The sequence below is a fragment of the Coregonus lavaretus genome (genome assembly GCF_964263955.1).
Source record: "Coregonus lavaretus genome assembly, chromosome: 14".
Classification (NCBI taxonomy): Eukaryota; Metazoa; Chordata; class Actinopteri; order Salmoniformes; family Salmonidae; genus Coregonus; species Coregonus lavaretus.
In genome coordinates, this window is record NC_140001.1 from 19,027,708 (window position 1) to 19,049,712 (window position 22,005).

At 45.8% G+C, this 22,005-nt stretch overlaps 1 protein-coding gene across 1 annotated transcript; it reads left to right on the forward strand.

Moving 5' to 3' along the window:
• Nucleotides 1-456: 456 nt before the first annotated feature.
• LOC311141670 (protein crumbs homolog 2-like) lies at nt 457-20,821 on the forward strand (the record flags this gene model as incomplete). The annotated part of the gene is made up of 13 exons (XM_084177076.1): nt 457-526; nt 6,124-6,819; nt 7,062-7,257; nt 7,835-7,974; nt 8,616-8,801; nt 8,964-9,077; nt 11,732-12,727; nt 12,951-13,510; nt 13,690-13,855; nt 14,719-15,580; nt 15,681-15,797; nt 20,154-20,280; nt 20,540-20,821. The coding sequence occupies 13 exons, from the start codon at nt 457-459 to the stop codon at nt 20,759-20,761; spliced, it is 4,452 nt and encodes a 1,483-aa protein (XP_084033202.1). The 3' UTR covers nt 20,762-20,821.
• Nucleotides 20,822-22,005: the final 1,184 nt, after the last annotated feature.

The following is a 22,005-nucleotide window of genomic DNA, read 5'->3' on the forward strand; positions in this document are numbered from 1 at the left end:
TGTTGCATGTTGCGTTTATATTTTTGTGCAGTATATTTAGATATTGTTTCAGAAAGTGATATAAAGTGGGGAGAGAGGAATGAAGAGAGAGGAGGAAATAGACCTCAGTAAGTGAGAGGGAGAGGAAAAAGGGGTGTAGCAGAAAGAGAGCTCTAGAGAGAAAAACAGTCCATGTCAGTAAATCCAGGCCATGTATTCTTTGGCCTCTCTCTGCAGGGGTGATTACTCTGCCTTACTCTAGCCAGCCAAGCTCTGTCCCCAGAGAGCTCACACACACACTCACAGTACTGACTACTGACCAAGCATGGAGAGCCTGCAGCACACTTACAGCTAACTTCTATTGGAGCAGAGAGTTGATCGGCTGGACCAGTATGCTGGGCGGGGACCCTGTGGAGGAGTGACAGGCAGCAGTACTGAGGCTGGACGTTACGGGACCCAGTGGGTCCCATCACCGCCATGGAGTTTGGGAGGTTTCTTTTCAAGTACCAAAGAACTTTGCTGCTCACCATGATAATGTTCAAACTGGGTAGGACTTTTGATCAACTACTAGGTGTATGAATACTAGAATACTCTATGTGTTGTTTTGAGTGTGAATAATGAGAAGTGTGTGTGCACTTGTATGTGTGAGTATTAATGGGGAAAATAGTGATGTGAAAATGTGTGTGTGTGTGTGTATATGGGTGTGTGTGTGTGTGCGTGTGTGTGTGTGTCTGTTTGTGTGTGTGTGTGTGTGTGTGTGTGTGTAGGAGATAGGGACAGTGCTGTAATAGGGCATTAGCAAGGTGGGAGGATGTTACAGGAAGACAAGCGGTAGTAGCCAGCTGGCAGACAGGTTGTTGTAGTTGGTGTTAATCTGAGTGCAGTCTCCCTTCAATAAGTTATTTATTATTTAATTATACGGCTGGTCCCATTTAGACATCTCTTTAAGAGAACCAAGAGAGACTTGCCCGAAGAAGAGAGCTATCAAACATTTGTTACATATAATACATAAAACAAGAATTGTGGTAAAATTATGTCACTATAATTTATCAGCCATTACTATGTAAGACACTATAAGATATAATTGGCTTGAGCGCTTATCATTAATTTAATTCATAGTTCACAATGAACTAACATGGTGAGATAATTGGCTTTTGTTATTAATCCCTGATAACCCATGTCTTCTATGATAGGAGCATTAAGACTAGTAGAGAGATGAAGACAGGAGGGAGCGTGGGGTGGGATTGGGGTGCCGTTGGTTGGGGGATATTTTGAACCCCACCTAATGATGCATTGACCCATTTTTCCTGTGGCCCTGTGGGAAGCGTCTGAACCTCGTTAATTTGGACAGACTGACAGGATGGGACGGCTAGAGCGGATTGCATGCAGGGGCCATTGTTACCCATCACCATGGTGACGGGCTAAGAGTCTGGCCGCACCACTTTTTGTCTAAACTATGAATGGAGAGAGAGGCAAGTGTTCGGAGAAGTGTGGAAAAACAAACAGTATATTTAGATTTTATGGCTGATGGAAAAATATCTACAATATTGAATCAACCGTTGTTCATATAAAATACTATCTTGACAACAATATGGCTCCTTCAATGTTAAACCCACACGAAACACAAACGTTTAAATCTCTGACTAACATCACAGGATAACTGTGACTAAACATGTGAGAATTTGTGCTTTTTAAAGCAAAGTGAATCACCACAGTGAAGCCTTTTGAGTATGAATACAGTTTTGGACAAAGCACAACACTGGCATGGCTTGGCTGGCAGTCCCCTGTGGTGACCAAATAGAATTCCTCTAACTAGAACTTGTGTTAGAGCCAGGAGCGTCCTCTCACATTAGTCATGGCATCATTGGTCCACACCCCATAGTGTGGGTTTCAATTGACATTTGACTTGGAGTTTATGTAAAGGTTATGTTTGGGTAACTATTGTTGGTAATTGTTATCATGGGGCAGGGTAAAAAAGTGCTAAAGTATAATATCTAATAATCATCTCTTATCTTCCTGCTGCATTCTCCCACACTGTTAGAGGGATGCTCTGACAGACTCACTCTAGAGTTGAGGCTGGGAAGTTAGGATGGTCCCATGACAAGTACCTGACTCTGCTCTGTGTTTATCTTGATTCCTGGGGGTCAAGTGCTTGGTGCAGTGCAGTGCCAGAGAACAGCGTCGTAATCTACCCATAACCATGATCTATGAACTGTTTGACTTGGGAGGCAGCAGTGACATCAGCACATTGGAATGTTTCAGGGATGACTGGTCTGGCTGAAGCAGGATAGACCAGTCAGAGACGCCGACTGTCTCAGCCAATCACCACCCCCCACACTACTACTAGTCTGATATGGGGTCCAGGTTGTACCAGCTACACTACACTACTTAATCATCTTTGGGTCTTATAAAAGCGCTATATACACTGAGTGTACAAAACATTAGGAACACCTTTCTAATATTGAGTTGCAACCCCTTTTGCCTTCAGAACAGCCTCAATTCGTTGGGGAATGGACTCTACAAGGTGTTGAAAGCATTCCACAGAGATGCTGGCCCATGTTGACTACAATGCGTTCCACGGTTGTGTCAAGTTGACTGGATCTCCTTTGGGTTGGTGGACCATTCTTGATCCACACAGGAAACTGTTGAGCATGAAAAACCCAGCAGTGTTGCAGTTCTTGACACACTCAAACTGGTGTGCTTGGCATACCCATACCATACCCTGTTCAAAGGCACTTACATCTTTTGTCTTGCCCTCTGAATGGCACACATACACAATCCATGTCTCAACTGTCTCAAGGCTTAAAATCCTTCTTTAACCTGTCACCTCCCCTTCATCTACACTGGTTGAAGTGGATTTAACAAGTGACATCAATAAGGGATCATAGCTTTCACCTGGATTCACCTGGCCAGTCTATGTCATGGAAAGAGCAGGTGTTCTTAATGTTTTGTATACTCAGTGTATATACGATTTTGGCTTACTGACACACTCCTCTTCCCCCAGGTCTCACTAACGGCACCTTTGAAAGCAATGCTCTGCAGTTCACTGCTAATGGCTCGCTAGTTGCCTCGGTGACCAGTGTCTGTTCCTAATGTTTTGTACACTCAGTGCAATCCTATGCATTATGATTATGTCTGGAGCATGTTTAACACACTAATATAAAGGGAACAGAAAACCAGATCCATTACACCATGAGTTAAGGGAAGCTTGTGAGTTGATGGGTTGAGAGTAGGAGGAACTGACGAAACTGGGGGTCGAAACCAACATTCCAGTGTGTCTGGGGTATCAGGGCATTAGTGGAGAACAGGGAAGGTGTTTCGAATAGACAGATTACAGCAGGGGAAGCAGACTGACTGACAACAAGTAGACTGTGACACACTACCTTACAGTAGGACATTATCAGTGGTCAGTGGTCTCCAACCCTTGTCATGGAGAGCAACAAGTTGTGCTGGCTTTTGTCAATAATCATAAACCTGATCACACACAACTAATCTATGTGATGATCAGTTGATTTATTTAATCAGGTGCTGAACTGGATCAACATCCTGCCCACCCTGCAGCTCTTCAGCACTATGGGTGGTCACATTATAGTAACAGGTGTAGGTGTTAGGGTTAACATGAAGGTACCAGATAGGTGTTAGTGGTGACACAGGAGGGATATAGACGTGCTAAAGGGGTACAGTAGGTGTTACTGTGGATAGAGGGACAGGTGTTTTATAAGGAGGGGTGACTAACAACCCACTGGGCATACACTGGTTGAATCAATGTTGTTTCCACATCATTTCAACTAAATTACGTTGAGCCAATGTGGAATTGACGTTGAATTGACGTCTGTGCCCAGTGGGAAGGGACAGAGAAATATTCACAATGTGACCTGCCCTTTAAGATAAGCTGTGAGTGACTCTAGTACGGAAAGAACTCTCATGTAAACACATGTTAAAAATCCCTGCTAATGCACTTTGTTAAATACAGTATCAACAATACCAGTATATTGAATAACTCTGATAAGCCAGAAGCTATACATCTGTGTTCATTAGGTCGATACTTTAGTAATCTAATCAAATCAGGATTTAAGACAACATACACATTCCATAAATGTAATTATGTTTTCAATAGGAACACATTATGAGGACACACACAGCATTTACATTTGACATTTTAGTCATTTAGCAGACGCTTTTATCCAGAGCAATTTACAGTTAGTGCATTCATCTTAAGATAGCTAGGCGAGACAAGCACATATCAGTGCTAGTAGGGGGGTGGGATGCGAGGGGGAGGGGTGATGTAGGATTATTTAAGATACTCTTTGAAGAGGTAGGGTTTCAGATGTTTTCGGAAGATGGTCAGGGACTCTGCTGTCCTAGCTTCAGGGGGAAGCTGGTTCCACCATTGGGGTGCCAGGACAGAGAAGAGCTTTGACTGGGCTGAGCGGGAGCTGCCCTCCCGTAGGGGTAGGAGGGCCAAACGACCAGAGGAGTACTTGGGTTGAGGTGTAGGGTTTGATTATAGCCTGAAGGTAGGGAGGGGCAGTTCCACAGTTTTGTCCCCTTCATATTCAAATATTTTAGCACTGTAAGCTTATTATTTTCCATAAAGGAAATTCTGCAACAAAAGTGTTTGCTATGTCCTCAACAACTATAGCGGAAAATCGAACCAGGGTCAAACAGTCTGTGATTATTAAACTAGTGAATGACAACCTGATGCAGTGTGTATTACGATGGCCCATGCGGTCAGGCCCAAGTCAGAGTAGTAGTGGTCAGAGTGAAGGGAACTTTCATTGATGAAGTCTCAGGTAACAGCTGCTCACACTGTGATTGTCTAATACGTTTACTCCTAACACCATCTGCTGTGTTCACTCTAGAAAGTGGGGCTTTTTACTCTTCATTAAGAGAGTGCTCTGTAAGCGCCTCAAAAGCTGAGACAAAGGGAGAGGTCAAAGGTACTGTAGCTCATTAGTCTACTAATGAGCTCGTAGGATGTCACGCCTATAAAAACTCTCATTGCTAATACTTGGTCATCTTGTTGGCAATGTTCCCTCAACATTTTTTTGGCACTGAGCAAATTTCAGGTCTGCTGAGCGCAAACTTGAACGTTGTGAAAATTCTGTGCAACTTCTGGCGCATGTTTATTGTGAACACTGAGGCTGTACACACTTTAAGGTACAGTTATAACAGTGGCCAAGTAGGCTGCTGTGGCTATTTGATCATAATGTAGGCCTATCAGAGTGGTCTACCATCAAAAACAATGGAGAAAAAGCATCCCATAACATTTTAACATGGAAATACTGCAGCTGTTCTATCATTCAGCCTACAGTAGCAGCCAATGAGTGGTGTTCAATCTAGACGTGAGACATTTGGAAAAAATATACAGGGCTTGACATTAACCTGTTTATCCACTTGTCCTTCAGACAAGGAGGTGACTGAAAATATGCTGTTTGATGCAAGAAACCACTTTACAAAATAAAGTTAATTATTATTCCCATACCAATATTACAGAGAATCAGACACATTATGCTACTCTCTGCCTATTGGCTACATAGCTTTTGCAAGCCTGTCTCAAAATACAACACTTCCCCTTTAACACAGATACAATGCTCTTTACCTGACTCACTTTTTATAGATGGCTAGAAATGCACACGTTTTGTGCTATTGTAGGAAGCAACCACTCCCCCATTTCTGACTAGAAACAAGCTATAACTGGGCTAATAACTCACTAACTAGCAAAGCATATGAACAAATGTGCACACGTGGCTACATGCAGCTCTTGCTTTGATCTCAAAACAAGTGCATCTACTCGGGACCACTCATGCTGTGAACACAGTCCAGTTCAAAGTGAATGGCACAGATCCATATATGGCAGGGGAAAACTAGAAAGTTGAGTGAAGTTCAATCTTGTGCTTCTCTGCTGGGGCTGATATTTCTTCTGCACTGCAGTCCCAGGGGAGCTGCGCGCCCGCAAGTGCGCAGCTTAGAGGGAACATTGCTCACTGGTCATTCTTTACCAGTGTAATAGACTGGTCTTAATACTTTACCAGACTTTACCAGTGATTATCTCACAGCAGTTTCATCAAGTCCAACTTTGGAGCTTGATAAGGCCTACTCATTCATGTTAAATACGGATGTTTTTATTCTTCTTGCCTACAGGTATACTGTGCACAGCAGCAGACCAGTGTCTGTTATCCCCGTGTCAGAATGGAGGTACATGTGTGGACTATATGGGCAACTACACGTGTCTCTGCCCCAGATGGCCAGTCCGCTACACGGGCAAGGAATGTAGGGAGCTGTACGACCCCTGTGTCTACGATGCCCCTTGCGCCAACTGTACCAGCACACTGGGCACAGGGGTCTACACCTGCCACTGCACTGACGGCTTTGCAGGGACCAACTGCACACTCAACATCAACAGGTGTTTGAGCAACCCATGTAAAGGGGGTGTCAGGTCCCACTGTGTGGACAGGGTGGACGGCTACACCTGCCACTGTCCCCCTGGCTATGGAGGAGAACAGTGCCAGGAAAGGATCAGGGACTGCTCTGAGGAGCCGTGCCACAACGATGCCACCTGTGTTGGCACACCAGATGGGTATGAGTGCCAGTGCGGCCCGGGTTTCCAGGGGAGGGACTGTGAGGAGAACATAGATGACTGTAAGTCCCTCCCTTGTCAGAACGGAGCCATCTGTAAAGACGGCATCAACGGATACCAGTGCTTCTGTGTGCCTGGTTTCCAAGGCTACCACTGCGACCTGGACATTAACGAGTGTGCGTCGCGGCCATGTGAGAACAACGGGACCTGTGTCAATGAGGTGGACCACTATGAGTGCAACTGTCTGCTAGGATTCAAAGGTGAGACAGTCTCTGTTTAGGTCAGTGCAATGTATCCTGCTGTCTTTAGAGTGTGAGGGAACTACCCTTTCTCCATAATTCAGCGCCTTTAGTTAAGAGTTCACTACTAAACCAACCTCATATAGAAACTACAAACGTTTAATACACCATATTCATTGTTGCTTCCTTAGACCTCAGAGCTCAGTTGTTTTCCTCATGGTGAAACCCATCATATGGAGCTGTGTCTGTGTTGTGTGTGGCAGGGGTGAACTGTGAAGTGGAGATAGATGACTGTGAGGAGCAGCCCTGCCAGAATGGAGCCACCTGCCACGACCATGTGGGCCTGTACACCTGTGAGTGTGTGTCCGGGTACGAGGGCCATGAATGTGAGCTGGACATTGATGAGTGTGCCAGCGGACCCTGTCTCAACGAGGGCAACTGTACAGACCTGGTGAACAGGTAAGGCGGCTCCTACTCTCTCTCCTCTTATAGGCTGAATCAGCTGCTTAACCCCAATGTGTCGGTGAGCAGTATGTCAGTCGAGGGATTCCTTCCAGAGAGTAAAGTTTAACAGGGCAAGGATAAGGATTAATCTGCTTATTCGGATGGTAATTAATCATGAGGTTGGGAAGTTAGGAAAACCTGACAGAGCTTCATCAGACCTGGGTTGTTAACCTTGATAATACAGAGATACATTAGATTGAACCAATTAGATTTGTTAATCAATAAATGCCATATAGGTGGTCTAAAGAGGTCTAGTGGTCTAAGCTGTTTCGAATCTGGCCCACTGCTATTTCAGCATAATCTGGAGTGGGATTTCCCCACCAAAAAAACTTAAGGAGGGTGGAATTCCACTCTCTTAAAAAAAGAGCCTGTAGATCAGAAATCATATACTAGATTAGAAACTTCACAGCTAAGGCTGTTTACCATATCTACTGGCTGTGCTGAGATCCCACAGTGTTTTCATACATCAAAGCTGTCCCAGTTTCACTGAAATAAGATGGATCAAAGTTGCCTCTGTAACTCTCCTCCTCAGCTATGAGTGTGACTGCATTGGGACAGGCTTCACAGGAGAGCAATGTGAAGTGGACATCCCAGAGTGTGCTTCTGACCCCTGCCAGAACGGAGCTACCTGCCTAGAGGGAATCAACCAATATAGCTGTGCCTGCTGGCCAGGTACACACACCAAATATTCCGGCAGTGTACCCACTTCTCACCAAATGAGGGAGTAGTAACAATCAGCTGTCTGTCATGTCTGCCAAGCTTTCGCTTCGCTACACTACAGGAAGTATTACACACGCAGGGATTATTGGACAAGGCTATTTGATCTGCTATCTGACACTAAAACAGAGAGTGAGTGGGAGCATCCTAAGTGTCAGGAGTGTGTTGAAATGAAAAGCTCCAGGCGCCTCCAGGCAGCCTTTTACAGACATTTCAAACCCTCTTCTTGGTAAGATTGGGTTCTTGGAGTTTCCCAGACGTAAATCAAAGAGATAAAGGGTAAAAGGTATGTAGTTTAGAGGACAAGAAGGGGGAGTGGTATGAGACATAGCGAAATACCTATAATAGTCTATAATAGTGTAGTACTAACTGTGGTGTCAATCCTCAATGCCATCTAGTGCAGAACTGGTGCAACTGCAGGGCCATGAGCAATAGGAAAACAAAGATGATCCTCAATAATAAATCATATAATATGGGAGAACACATTATATTGTTGTATTTTGATGCATAAAGACATGATGATAGGTACTGTATGTGTGTATTGAACAAGGTGGTACTGTGTGGTCCAGTTTTAATAATGGCTGTGTGCGTTGCAGGTTATGAAGGGAAGAACTGCCAGGTGGATATAGATGAGTGTGAGCTGGAGCCCTGTGAGAATGGAGGAGAGTGTTTCCAGCGCTCAGAGCTGCTGCACTACGGGGTGCTGTCTGGACTGCAGGACAGGGAGTTCAACTATGAGGATGCAGCTGGGTTCCTCTGCCACTGTCAACCTGGGTTTGCTGGTAAGGCAAAACACTCATTTTCATACTTGGTGACCTCATGATCATTGAATCCTTTAATAATAAGATCTGATTGAATAGGAATCCATTGATATTGTAATAAATGTTAATTTGAGTTGAGGGTAAGTTAATGAGTACGTAAGTAATGTGTCCTGTCTCTTGCAGGAGAGAGCTGTGAGCTGAATGTGAACGAGTGTGAGTCTGCCCCGTGTCAGAACGGAGGGAGCTGTGAGGACCTGGTTAACTCATATTGGTGTGTCTGTCTACCTGGATTTACAGGTAAGACTGGCACTCTTTTTCACTATGTAATAATACAGCTCTTTATGTGCAAAGAATCCCTGAGCTTCTCTTAATATCTATCAGTTTATAGAGAAAATAAATCTCCAGGGCTGGCTCTAGCCTTTGGGGGCCCTAGGTGCACATTTTGTAATGACTTATGCCATGTTAATATGATGTCTGTGTGAGAATGACAAACAAAATCAATGGGGGCCCCCTGGAGATCAGGGCCCCTGGGCATGTGCCCTGAGTGCCCGTTCGGTATTTGGCCATGATTACTACAAGTTTAAATAGCTAGCTAGACTAACTACCAATCTATTGCACAACCAAAATTCGAAATGAAACCTGGTGTATTCTACTATTCTTACTCTCAATAGTAAGTTGAGACCCCGACTTTTTTGGGTCGGGGACCCCCTAACGGCCAGGGGCCCTAAGCGACCGCTTATTGCGCTTATGCCTGGAACTGGCCCTGGAAATCCCATAGTGATAGCTCTTTGGATTCACTTGCTGAGCAGTGAGCAAAACAATAATTGGTTAATCCTGCCCCTGCTGACCATTCCTGCTGGAACTGGTCTGCTTGGGTATTAGATAGCTTTAATACCACCATCAGTCAAAACAGAGATAAAACCACGCTGAAAGTTTGACCTTGAGTTTAGTACAAGTAAAGGTGGGCAGGAAAACCACCCATGAATAACTCTGAATAACAGAGTTATTAACTATGAATAACAACTGAATATGAAACAAAGTCTATCTCCAGTTTCTTAGGTGACCTGCCGTGTACAGGGGCTTTGACAGGGCGGGTATTTGTTTATTAGGATCCCCATTAGCTTTTGCAGAAGCATCAGCTACTCTTCCTGGGGTCCACCCAAAACGTAACAAAACAAAACACTGATAGACAAGGATAGTCACAAATTGAAAATACAACGATACACAAACAATACAACAAAAAAACTATATAAACAATACAACTAAAAAATGATGTGAGTGTTAGAGTTTGTCTGTGTGTGCCCCCTCACTGTCCCCGCCATTCCATGAGATGTTGTTTAATCCGTTTTTGAAAGGTAATTTTGCTGTTTGCTTGAGTAATTGGAGATGGAAGGGAGTTCCATGCGATCATGGCTCTGAATAATACTGTGCGTTGCCGTGAATTCATTTTGGACTTGGGGACTGTGACGAGGGGATTCCAAATGGAGGGGCATGGCAGTAGAAGAACAACAAAGCCCATAAAACCTGCTGCCATATGTCAGTTGCACTGCCTGGGCATTAAACATAGGTCTTTAATCAAGTATACCAGGGGGAAGAGAGATTAGCACAAAGCTGCTTAAGCCTTATCAACTGCTAATGAATAAAAGCAGGCATGAAAGACCCTCTCATCCCAAAAACAAAACCTGTTACCAATTAGTACAGAATGCATTGTGATACTCCTAGCCCTAGGCTATTTGCACTGTAAGCATACTTCCATATATTGTAACCAGGCATCAGCAAAATAGAGGGGACATAACACACACGCGCACAACAAGATAATATGACTGCATATTCTCTGTGATTCCATGAGTTTCCATTGCACGTGCAGATATAGTACTCAGAAACCATCTCCTGTGATTAGAATGCCGTCTGCCACTAGCGGGCATCCATAACATAGACCAGGAGGGACTGCAGCCCAACATTCCTGTTGTCAGCACTGACAGAAGCCAGCTGGGTGGGAGGCTTAGGGGAGGCTGCATGCAGGCATGAGGGAGGGAGAGAAGGAGGGTGGGCTAGGCTGGTGTAATCACTTCTGCCTGCCTGGTACAGAGGGGAGTGTATGGACTGTGTGTATGTGTGTGTGTGTGTGTGTGTGTGTGTGTGTGTGTGTGTGTGTGTGTGAGTGAGACAGAGAGGGAGAGAAGGGGCACGAGTTGGATCTCTTCTGTGGGATCTGTTTAGCTATATGTGTGTGTTTACTGCTCTGGGAGAATGAGGGGGCTACTGCTACTACTGCTGCTGGCTGTGTGGTGTGGGCCATGGGGACAGACAGGTAAACACCTCAGACTTACAGTAGAGGAAGGGCTGCTAGGACAGGCTGTGTGTTTATGTGGGGGAGGTAGAGGGCTGGAGGGGGGCGCATGGAGCGATGTTATTGTTTTTACTTGTGCGGTGAGGAGTTTTAGTGGGTTTTGCTGATGTGTAAACTTTCTGGGCTCATTTCTTACTAAGTGTATTATAGTCCCATTGATTTACTATATATACTGTAAATAATTTAGCAATATTCTTGACAGCATTTGTTTTTTAAATGTGATTTTAATGTAACTGGGCTCACATCCGTACCAATATTTCAACTGTCAGATCAATTCAATTAACGTCACAGTGATTACTTTAATTGTGTAAGGCTACCTGCATCAGTAATTTCATCATTAGTAAACTGTCATAGTCTAATCAAGTGCTTCCTGGAGAGTCTCATGCGTGCCAGTGTACTTAGTTCCATATCTGATTAACTCATTTGGTTTGATTAGGGAGACTCTGATTAACTTATTGGTTTGGTTCAGGAGACCCTTATGCTGAATCTCTCTGTGTGGCTGAGGGACAGCGCTGTCTGGCAGAGACCGACATGACCAAAACCTTAAGCCAGATACATGTCAAACATGAAGAACTAACGGTGTGTTATGTTTTCGTTCCAGGTGTGCACTGCGAGGTAGACATTGACGAGTGTGAGAGCGAGCCCTGTCAGAACGGAGGGTCCTGCCAGGACGGCGCCAACGCCTACACCTGCCACTGTGTGGAGGCAGAGCTAGGGGAGGAGCCATGGGGCGGCCGTAACTGTGACGTCCGTCTGATTGGCTGCAGGGAACACCTGTGTGAGAACGGAGCCACCTGTGTGCCTATCCTAAGCCAAGAAGAGGATGGTGATGAGGACGGGGTTGAACAAGAGCATGGCCACACCTGCCTTTGTCCCCCGGGCTTCACTGGGAAGCACTGCAACATCCCCACCACCTTCTCCTTCAACACAGAGGGCTATGTCCTCATTCAGCTCCCTCCTATAGCTAACAGGAGCAGGAGAGAGATAGACCCCCACCACCAGGACCACCATGGGCTCCACGTCCAGCTGCGCTTCAAGACAACTCTGCCTGACATGCTGCTGTTCTACATAGGGGCTGAGCACTACTTTGTGTCCCTGGAGATCGTGGGGAGCCTCCTCAAGGCTAGAGCTAGATCAGCGAAGGAGCTACAGGCCACCTACCATCTCCCAGTCAACGACGGAGACTGGCATGAGGCCAAAGTGACCATGGATGAGAAGCTGGTGCTGATGGTCAAAGGACCAGGCTGTGACAATGACGAGGGATGCACTGTGGAGGACGAAGGACACAACCAACTGGTCTTCTTCCAACCTGGATCCTTTCCAAAGGTCTATGTGGGGGGGGCCCCCCAGAAGTATCTGGACAACACAGACAGCAGGAAGGGTTTCATTGGCTGCATGGAGGATCTACATGTTGACCACCAGCGTGTTCTGCCCCAGGATATCTCTCCAGAGCACGTCCAAGACATGGAGCTGGGCTGCAACAAGACTGACTGGTGTCATCCTGACCCCTGCCATCATCGTGGGCAGTGTATTGACCTGTGGACTAGCTTCAGCTGTGAGTGTGATCGACCCTATCATGGCTCCCTGTGTGAAGAACGTAAGAACTGTTATATCTTTAAAAAATTACTACATTTTAGTTTTCAAATATTGTTTTTATAATTATGTAAAAACTATACAATAAACTGTAAACACCAGGTGCTGACAATATACGATCATTTAAAGGGGCTTACTCAACTTACAACCAGTTTCCTTCAACTACACTGGTTTGTACAGGTTTTGTCATTCCCACTGAAAGCGTTGCTTTTTGTTGCTTCCCTCAGAATACCCCTCATGGACATTCAGTAATGAAGAAACAGTGAGCTATGCTGCCTTCAACATCAACAAAACTGATGCTGAGAACTTCAACATCTCCTTCTTCCTGCGCTCTCTGAAGCCCAGCGGCCTGCTCTTCCAGCTGAGGAGAGGGAGGAGGGCCTACCTCACCCTGTACCTGCGGGAGGGAACCCTGGTCTTCAACAGCCCCCCCACCACTCTGTTCTCTAACGGTACCTACATCACCAGCGGACAGAGGGAGCTGGTCGCTGTGGTGGTACACCAGGGTCAGGTAGGGTTCAGGCAGGCTGGTACACAGCTCTCCCTGGGGAGGGTGAGGATGGAACGGGGGGATGTGGTGTACATCGGGGGTCTGCCTCCGGGGGAGTCCACTGCCCCCTGGGGAGGTCACTTCAAAGGCTGCCTGCAGGACATCACTCTGGACCGCATGCAGCTGTATCCCAACCACACAAAGGAGGAGTGCCACACCCACGAAACGTACCAGTGCTACTTCCCAAACAAAGCTGAGAACGTGTTGGATGGCTGTGTCAGTGATGAGGCATGCAAGGTACAGTAACGTCAATGGCAACTTTAATCTTTAGAGATGTATTACTGTAACTGCAGGAAGTGGGTGCAACTGTTCAAGGAAACTTGGTACAAGAGCTGGCTAGATTTGTAAGGTTAGGGTCCTGACTACGACTTTTCAGTTCAGTCTTTGTAACAGACAAATTTCTATGTTCTCCTCAGACTGGTCCCTGTCAGAATGGAGGAATGTGCATGGTCACCTGGAATGACTTTGAGTGCACCTGTCCCATGAACTTCTCTGGCAGGAGATGTGATACACGCGTGTGGTGTGTCAGCGACCCCTGTGTCATGGGCAGCCAGTGTGTGGATCTAGTTGACGGTTACGAGTGTAAGTGGACTTTTTTGATTGTATACATTATCTCTCTCCCTTTCTCTTTACTACAGTCTCACTCTCTTACTGTCTTTCAGCCATAAACATGCAAACAAAATAACAAACACCATGTAATATTGAAAGGTATGACTGTACACTGAGTGTACAAAACATTAAGAACACCTTCCTAATATGGAGTTGCACCCCCTTTTGCCCTCAGAACAGCTTCAATTCGTCAGGGCATGGACTCTACAATGTGTCGAAAGCGTTCCACAGGGATGCTGACTCCAATGCTTCACACAGTTGTGTCAAGTTGGCTGGATGTCCTTTGGGTGGTGGACCATTCTTGATACACATGGGAAACTGTTGAGCGTGAAAAACCCAGCAGCGTTGCAGTTCTTGACACAAACCGGTGTGCCTGGCACCTACTACCATCCCCATTCAAAGGCAGTTAAATCTTTTGTCTTTCCCATTCACCCTCTGAATGGCACACATACACAATCCATGTCTCAATTGTCTCAAGGCTTAAAATCCTTCTTTAACCTGTCTCCTCCCCTTTGTCTACGCTGATTGAAGTGGATTTAACAAGTGACATCAATAAGGGATCATAGCTTTCAACTGGATTCACCTGGTCAGTCTATGTCATGGAAAGAGCAGGTGTTCTTAATGTTTTGTATACTCAGTTTATATACGATATTTGTTTTATTTTTTATTTTTATTTTTTTAAATCTTTTTTTAATATTTTTTTTCGGGGGGAATGGATCAGCTTAATATTGCAGATAGATTGTATCTTCTATCAATGTAATTGTCTGCATCACTTCCAATGCATCACTTCAGTTTATATACGATATTGCCTTACTGACACACTCCTCTTCCCCCAGGTCTCACTAACGCCACCTTTGAGAGCAATGCTCTGCAGTTCACTGCTAACGGCTCGCTAGTCGCCTCGGTGACCAGTGTCTCCCTGGACATACGTACGCGGAAGGAGAACGGCGTGCTGCTGCGGGCCACTAACGGAGCTGAGGTCTTCTGTCTGGGTCTGCTCAACTCCTCCCTGCTAGTCAAACTACTGAGCGGCAACAGCCTGGAGTTGCAGGCATTCACCAGTGACCTGCCCATCTCAGACGGGACCTGGCACCATCTCCACCTGGCCATGGCCGAACCCCTGCAACCTATGTCCCGCTGGCGCCTCACTGTGGACGGGCGCAGGGTGGGCAGCACCATGGGCACAGCCGGGAATCTCAACTTCCTCAACGACACCACTGTGTGGCTGGCAGAGAACTACACGGGCTGTCTGGGGGAGGTGAGGGTGGGAGGAGTCTACCTACCCCTGGTGGACAACCAGGATGCCCCCCAGGCAGCCCAGTTTATCAGGCAGGTGGGGCAGGAGCCCAAGATTGGATGTATTGGTGCCGATTTGTGCCAGTCCCAGCCCTGCCTCAACCAGGGCTCCTGCCAGGACCTCTGGAACCTGTTAAACTGCAGCTGTGCCCCAGGCTGGGAGGGACAGTTCTGCCAGAGGGACACAGATGAGTGTGCCACAGGCCCCTGTGCCCATGGCACCTGCACAGACCTGCTGGCAGACTACCAGTGTGTGTGTCAAAAAGGCTGGGGAGGCAGAGACTGTGATGAGGAGGTGGATGACTGCCTGGAGAACAGCTGTTTGAATGGGGGCTCCTGTCTGGACGGGATGGGCACCTACCACTGCGTCTGCCTCCCTGGATACAGCGGCCGCCGCTGTCAGTGAGTACCACAAACTAGTGCATGCTCCTGACTGGAAAAATCACAACACTGTGTGCGTGTGTTTAGTATGTGTAGAAGTTATTATGTGTGTGTTCTATAGGTGGAGATTCCCTCCACAGCAATGTGATGAGGACACGCAGTGTGACAATGGTGGAGTCTGCATGGATGGGATCTGGGGTGCCAACTGCACCTGCAAGCCTGGATACACTGGGGACTGGTGAGATCACCAACCTATTTCAATTTTTCCATAGACACTAATATTTTTGAGGACTAAAAACGACTAAAAAGCATGCTCAATGGACTAGGCTTAAAGGTAAACTGCCTCTTAGAACCAACTTTTCTGGTTTTAAACAGCCTATGTGGCATCGATATGAGTCAGAATCATTAATTCTAGTGTCAAAATTGACTACAAAGTGTAAATTTTTGTCATAAAGTCAGTCTCGTCCAAATCTGAGTTTTGTAAGCGAGTTCGTCACAACTTACTGAAGGATTGAGTATGGATAATGATCATGCCCACTTGCCCAGTGCCCACTAACACGAGAGAAGCAGCTGTGCTGATTGCGCTCTAGCAGCTGCGTTAGCTCTATCCAATCATAGCAGCCAGAACTTCCAGACAGAGAAACAAGCTTTTTGTTTGCAAGGCATGGTGATTGAAGATGGCTGCCGGTGCGGCCATGAGGTGGTGGTAAGATGGCGGACAGGAAAAAAAGAAGAAAAGTGGAACATATTATAAGTAAATATGGAATGGGGGAATGCACAAGCCTTCTGGAAGATCTGATGAAGGAGAAGATGGTGGACAGGAAAAACATAAAAAGGAGAAAGGTGGAACATGTTTTGAGTGACTATGGAATGGTGGATCACACAGAACTTTTGGAAGAGCTACAGAAGGAAATTGAACATCAAAAGAGTCAGGATTAATTAACTGCGGTGGCAGGTGCGGTGAAGACCGCTGAGTTTGAGCCTCGTCCTGATGATGACAAAGATGATTCTGGCCCTGTGGGAGTGAGATTCTTTGGAGAGAATGGATTCTTGCCTTCTGGCAGATCCATATGTGGTGTCAGGTTGGGTGGAGAAGAGGTTAGGGACTGTTGAATTGGTGAAAGTAACTTGAAGTGGACTCGTGATTCTTTTTTGCGTTTCTTCTGTCCAGAAGGAGTAGGCGCTCCGGACCACGCGACTAGAGACAAGAGCTGTGACTTGCTTTGCTCTCCGGAGCAGGGCACCATTGAAGGGAGTGATAACAGGGGTGGTGTTAAGTGTGGAAGAGGATAAACTGAAATGGAAGATTCCCGGTGTCTGTGACGCCTGCCATTTGGTGTGACGCAGTGCCGGTGAAGAGTGTGGTGAAACGGAGAGGACACTGTATTTCCTGCTGAGTTTTGATGCAGAGTCTTTGCCCGACAAGGTCAAGTAAGGATTATCCCATGAGAGAGTTTGTCCCGAACCCATTACGGTGTTTTAGGTGCCAATCTTATGGTCATGTTGCAGCAGTGTGTAGGAGGGAGATTCCTAGATGTGAGAAGTGTGCAGGTGGCCATGAGACAAAGGAATGTGTAGTATCGTTGGAAAGAGTTGTGTGTGTTAGCTGTGGGGGTGCCCATGGTGCTGGAGATCGGAGGTGTCCGGTGAGAGAAAGGCAGGTTGAGGTTGCCAGGATCAGAGTAGTACAGAAGGTGTTGTATGCTGAGGCAGTGAAGAGAGTAGTAGAGGAAGATGGGTACAGGGCGAGGGATCCTGAGAGTATTCCTGTGAGTAGGCAAAGACCAATGGAGAGTGATAGGAATAATATGTGCTTCAGTAAGGTAGGTTTCTTAGCATTCATAGCCATGGTTGTGGTGGCAGCTGCAGAGAAGTACTTGGGATTGCGAGATTTTACTGCAGAAGAGTTTTACTGTGAGAATGCTGTTCATTGACTACAGCTCAGTGTTCAACACCATAGTGCCCATAAAGCTCATCACTAAGCTAAGGACCCTGGGACTAAACACCTCCCTCTGCAACTGGATCCTGGACTTCCTGACGGGCCGCCCCCAGGTGATAAGGGTAGGCAACAACACATCTGCTACGCTGATCCTCAACAAGGGGGCTCCTCAGGGGTGCTTGCTTAGTCCCCTCCTGTACTCCCTGTTTACCCATGACTGCGTGGCCAAGCACGACTCCAACACCATCATTAAGTTTGCTGACGACACAATGGTGGTTGGCCTGATCACCGACAACGATGAGACAGCCTATAGGGAGGAGGTCAGAGACCTGGCAGTGTGGTGCCAGGACAACAACCTCTCCCTCAACGTGAGCAAGACAAAGGAGATGATCGTGGATTACAGGAAAAGGAGGGCCGAACATGCCCCCATTCACATCGACGGGGCTGTAGTGGAGCGTGTCGAGAGTTTCAAGTTCCTTGATATCCACATCACCAACAAACTATCATGGTCCAAACACACCAAGAAAGTAATGAAGAGGGAACGACAACGCCTTTTCCCCCTCAGGAGACTGAAAAGATTTGGCATGGGTCCCCAGATCCTCAAAAAGTTATACAGCTGCACCATCGAGAGTATCCTGACCGGTTGCATCACCGCCTGGTATGGCAACTGCTCGGCATCTGACCGTAAGGTGCTACAGAGGGTAATGCGTACAGCCCAGTACATCACTGGGGCCAAGCTTCCGGCCATCCAGGACCTATATACTAGGCGGTGTCAGAGGAAGGCCCAAAACATTGTCAAAGACTCCAGTCACCCAAGTCATAGAATGTTCTCTCTGCTACCGCACGGCAAGCAGTACCGGAGCGCCAAGTCTCGGTCCAAAAGGCTCCTTAACAGCTTCTACCCCCAAGTCATAAAACTGCTGAACAATTAATCAAATGGCCACCCGGACTATTTTCTTAACTCAATTTTCTTAAAACTGCATTGTTGGTTAAGGGCTTGTTGTATTTGACGCATGTGACAAATAAAAATGGATTTGAATTGATTTCATACTATTTAGCACTTACCGTTTAGCAGAAAGTATGCAGTATGCCATGGCTGCAACGCAGTAGCGCCTCCTGACTGGCTGAGGTGGGCGGGGCTGAGTCCGGGTAGATTTTTTCAAATTCAACATACATGCATCGCATTAACCAGCCTGATAATAGCTCATTTCCAAGTAAATTAATTTCTCTAAACTCTGAATAAAATAGGAATGGAGTTATAGGCCTACTCAGGCTGGTTATAGGCAGCCTATCACGTTCAACCTATACCGTAGCCCATCTATCCTATTAAAAAGGACTAAAGACAGAAACAGATAATTTGGTTCCATTTCAACATATTTATTAGTGAAACCAAAGTGCTGTAACATACAATATATAAATGAAATCAAATAGCCTAGTACACACACCAAAACCTTTAGAATATTCAAATCAAAAGGCTATTGCACAGAAAAACGTGGACAGTCGTGTGCATCGCAAAGTCAGAACCGCTGGACAGCAACATCATAAACTAAAGCACTGATCATTGGGAACGAGATCAGAATGACTGCTTAGGCTTGATCCAAAAAAATAGGTAGCCTACAAAACTAAAACAATCCATATGTTCAAATCAAAAGGCCTAAATAACATGACATCAATAAAGCAGCCACATCCTGAGTCCCCGGTGCCGACACATTCAGAAATTAAAAGATGTTTGAGTATTTAGTTTAAAAGCTCTGACGAAGGCCAAGAGAACGAGAAACACTTTTCAATGAGAAAACAGAAATCCACTTTGGGTAAAAGTCAAGATCATTTTAAGGAGAACAAAACTACTTAGCCTACATTTGAACAGCACTGCAGAAGCTTCACTATTCTGCATCTTCCCAATTAAGTAGCCTAGTTTTGTAGTTTGGTTACTTGAAGAGAACTAGGGCCTATCACTCGCAGCCCATCTCTTCCAATGCATTGTGGAAAAGTGTGCATCGAATTCTACTAGATGAAGAGACTAAATTAGTATAACCTCCTGGCATTTAAAGCATACTCGATTTTCGAAAATTCACACACTATAAAACATTATATTTTCGCATACTGAGATTGCATTGTTTCCCACTACTGGTTGATTTCGGTAGCGCATCCCCATATCTAACTGATCAGCTGTTGTCAAAGCCAAAATGAGTATGACATCCGGGCTTTTAAAATATACTAAAAAAAAATTATGTGGCATATTATTAAACAAAAAAAATTCGCATATTCAAACGGCCTACTATTTAGGACCCAAGTGTGAGTATTTGGACAGAGTTGGAACTTAGCTAGCTAGCAAGTGATTTTGGGCACTGACAAACAACGTAAAATTGTGTGACTAAGACCTCCTCCCACATCAAACCACACCCCCAAGACAACTCTCGTTTGGCTTCAGTCATGGCCGCTAGCATTTCTTAATGAGCAATCTTCAAAACAAGGCCAAAATAGGATGTGCAGTCACCCTTTAACCTGTGTCCGGTAAACCAGCCCTATATGTCTACAGTTAAAATGCTGTCTATGTCAGTGGGTGGACAGTGTAAGGTTCCTATTGTAAGTACAGAGAGCTGTGGTCCTGCTGGTGTGTCAATGTTGTGTTGAACCCCTGATGTTCTCTCCCAGGTGTGAGGCAGAGATAGATGAGTGTGAGTCCAGACCCTGTCTCAACGGTGCTACCTGCCTGGACCGACTCAACAGCTTCCAGTGTGTGTGTGTGCCGGGCTTCAGTGGCACACAGTGTGAAAGTAATGTAGGTGACCACATACTGTATCTCCCCATATCACACTCAGTAACTAACAGTCTGCATGTAACCAGTACATAGTGTAGGTGTATATATTACAGTAGTCTAGTATGCAATGCTAATGTATGTTGAGTATCAAAAACTTATACACAGACCAGATTGGATCAAAAGAGCTGATGTATTTAAACTATTTAAACTGTAGTTCCTTTAATCTCAGTTTGAGTGAGAAGTAAGTTAGGCCTGTTGTCCTGCTCTGTCCCCTCTGTAGAGACAGGAGCAGAGGGAACGCGTGCCCTGGCTAGTGGTGGCCATCCCTCTGGCCAGCCTGTGTGTGCTGCTGGCCGTGGTGGCCCTGGTCTTCATGGTGCTGACCACCCGCAAAAAGCGCCAGTCAGAGGGCACCTACAGTCCCAGTGCCCAGGAGGTGGCAGGGGCACGGCTGGAGATGGGCAGCGTGCTCAAAGTGCCCCCTGAGGAGAGGCTCATATGAGCCATACACACAACAGAAACACACACTTCCTTCGCTTGACTGCATACACCTACACTCCCTGGCTCAGACACACAAACAGACAGGCGAGGACTGGTCAGACTCATTAAGAGGTGTCCAAGGGGCAAAAGGCCACCAGTGGTGTGGATATATGCCCTCACAGTGGTGCCCCCACTGCTGCTGCTGGATCATGGTGGTGGGGGTGGTTAAACCCAGAGCTCATCCCTCTATGGAAAGAAGTGACGTGGTCTGTCAGAGCCTCAGAAACAGGCAGGATAGCGGCTGAAAGAGCCGGTCTTCTTCCCAAGACTCGAGCACTGCTGTCGGGTTGAGTGTCATCAGCTAATCCCCTCTCTGGAGTGATGAACCATACTGGATTCCAGTGTCTTTCTATACAATACCTACAGTACCTGTGAACATTCTGTACCCCACATTGATTATGCGTGAGTTCACACTAATGACGACATTGTATTTTTTCTCGGGATGTGCGCTATATAAGTTAACAGGCTATACCAACTATGTTCTTTCTGACTGTGTAAATAATGATCTTATTTCTACATCTTTTATGTGTTTTTGTTCATGTCACTGTCTTATGCAAATGTATGAGGTGCTCCTAAAACTCCTAGAAAGTGGATTGAGACCATGTTAATGTTATCAGCTATCTTAAACTCTGATGCCACAGTCTTCAGACAGGTTACATTTACCCAAACCTACACTCCTGTCTCTTACTCTATGCTCACCAGTGCCACTAACTTAACCAGCCAAGTGATCAATGGACGTTTTCGCTGTCCACCAAAGGTGCTGAAGCTAGATATTGTGCTGTAGTTATTTTCTGTAACTATGGATGTTGTACCACATTTATACTGTAACTGAGCTAATTTCTATCAAATTAGCTTGATATTAAGTTTATGCAAGACCCTACTAAACACAAATCATTGAAAGATAACTATTTGTTATGAATTGACTTCCAAATTACTTTATGAATTAGTTGTTTGTATGTGCCTTCCTAACAGAATGAATGGAATGCTGACAAACCCAACATTTTACTCCTGTATATTGTATCTATATGTTGGATGGAGCCATGTATTGTCTCAAAGGGAAACGCACTGTGATGATTGTATTGATATGACAGACAGATAGACAGAGCATGCTGCCTGTTCCAGCTCTGTTGGGCCTCCTCCTCTTATTCCTGCTGGGCTGGATGATATTATACTGGGAGACATGGTACTGTGTATACACTGACGTCA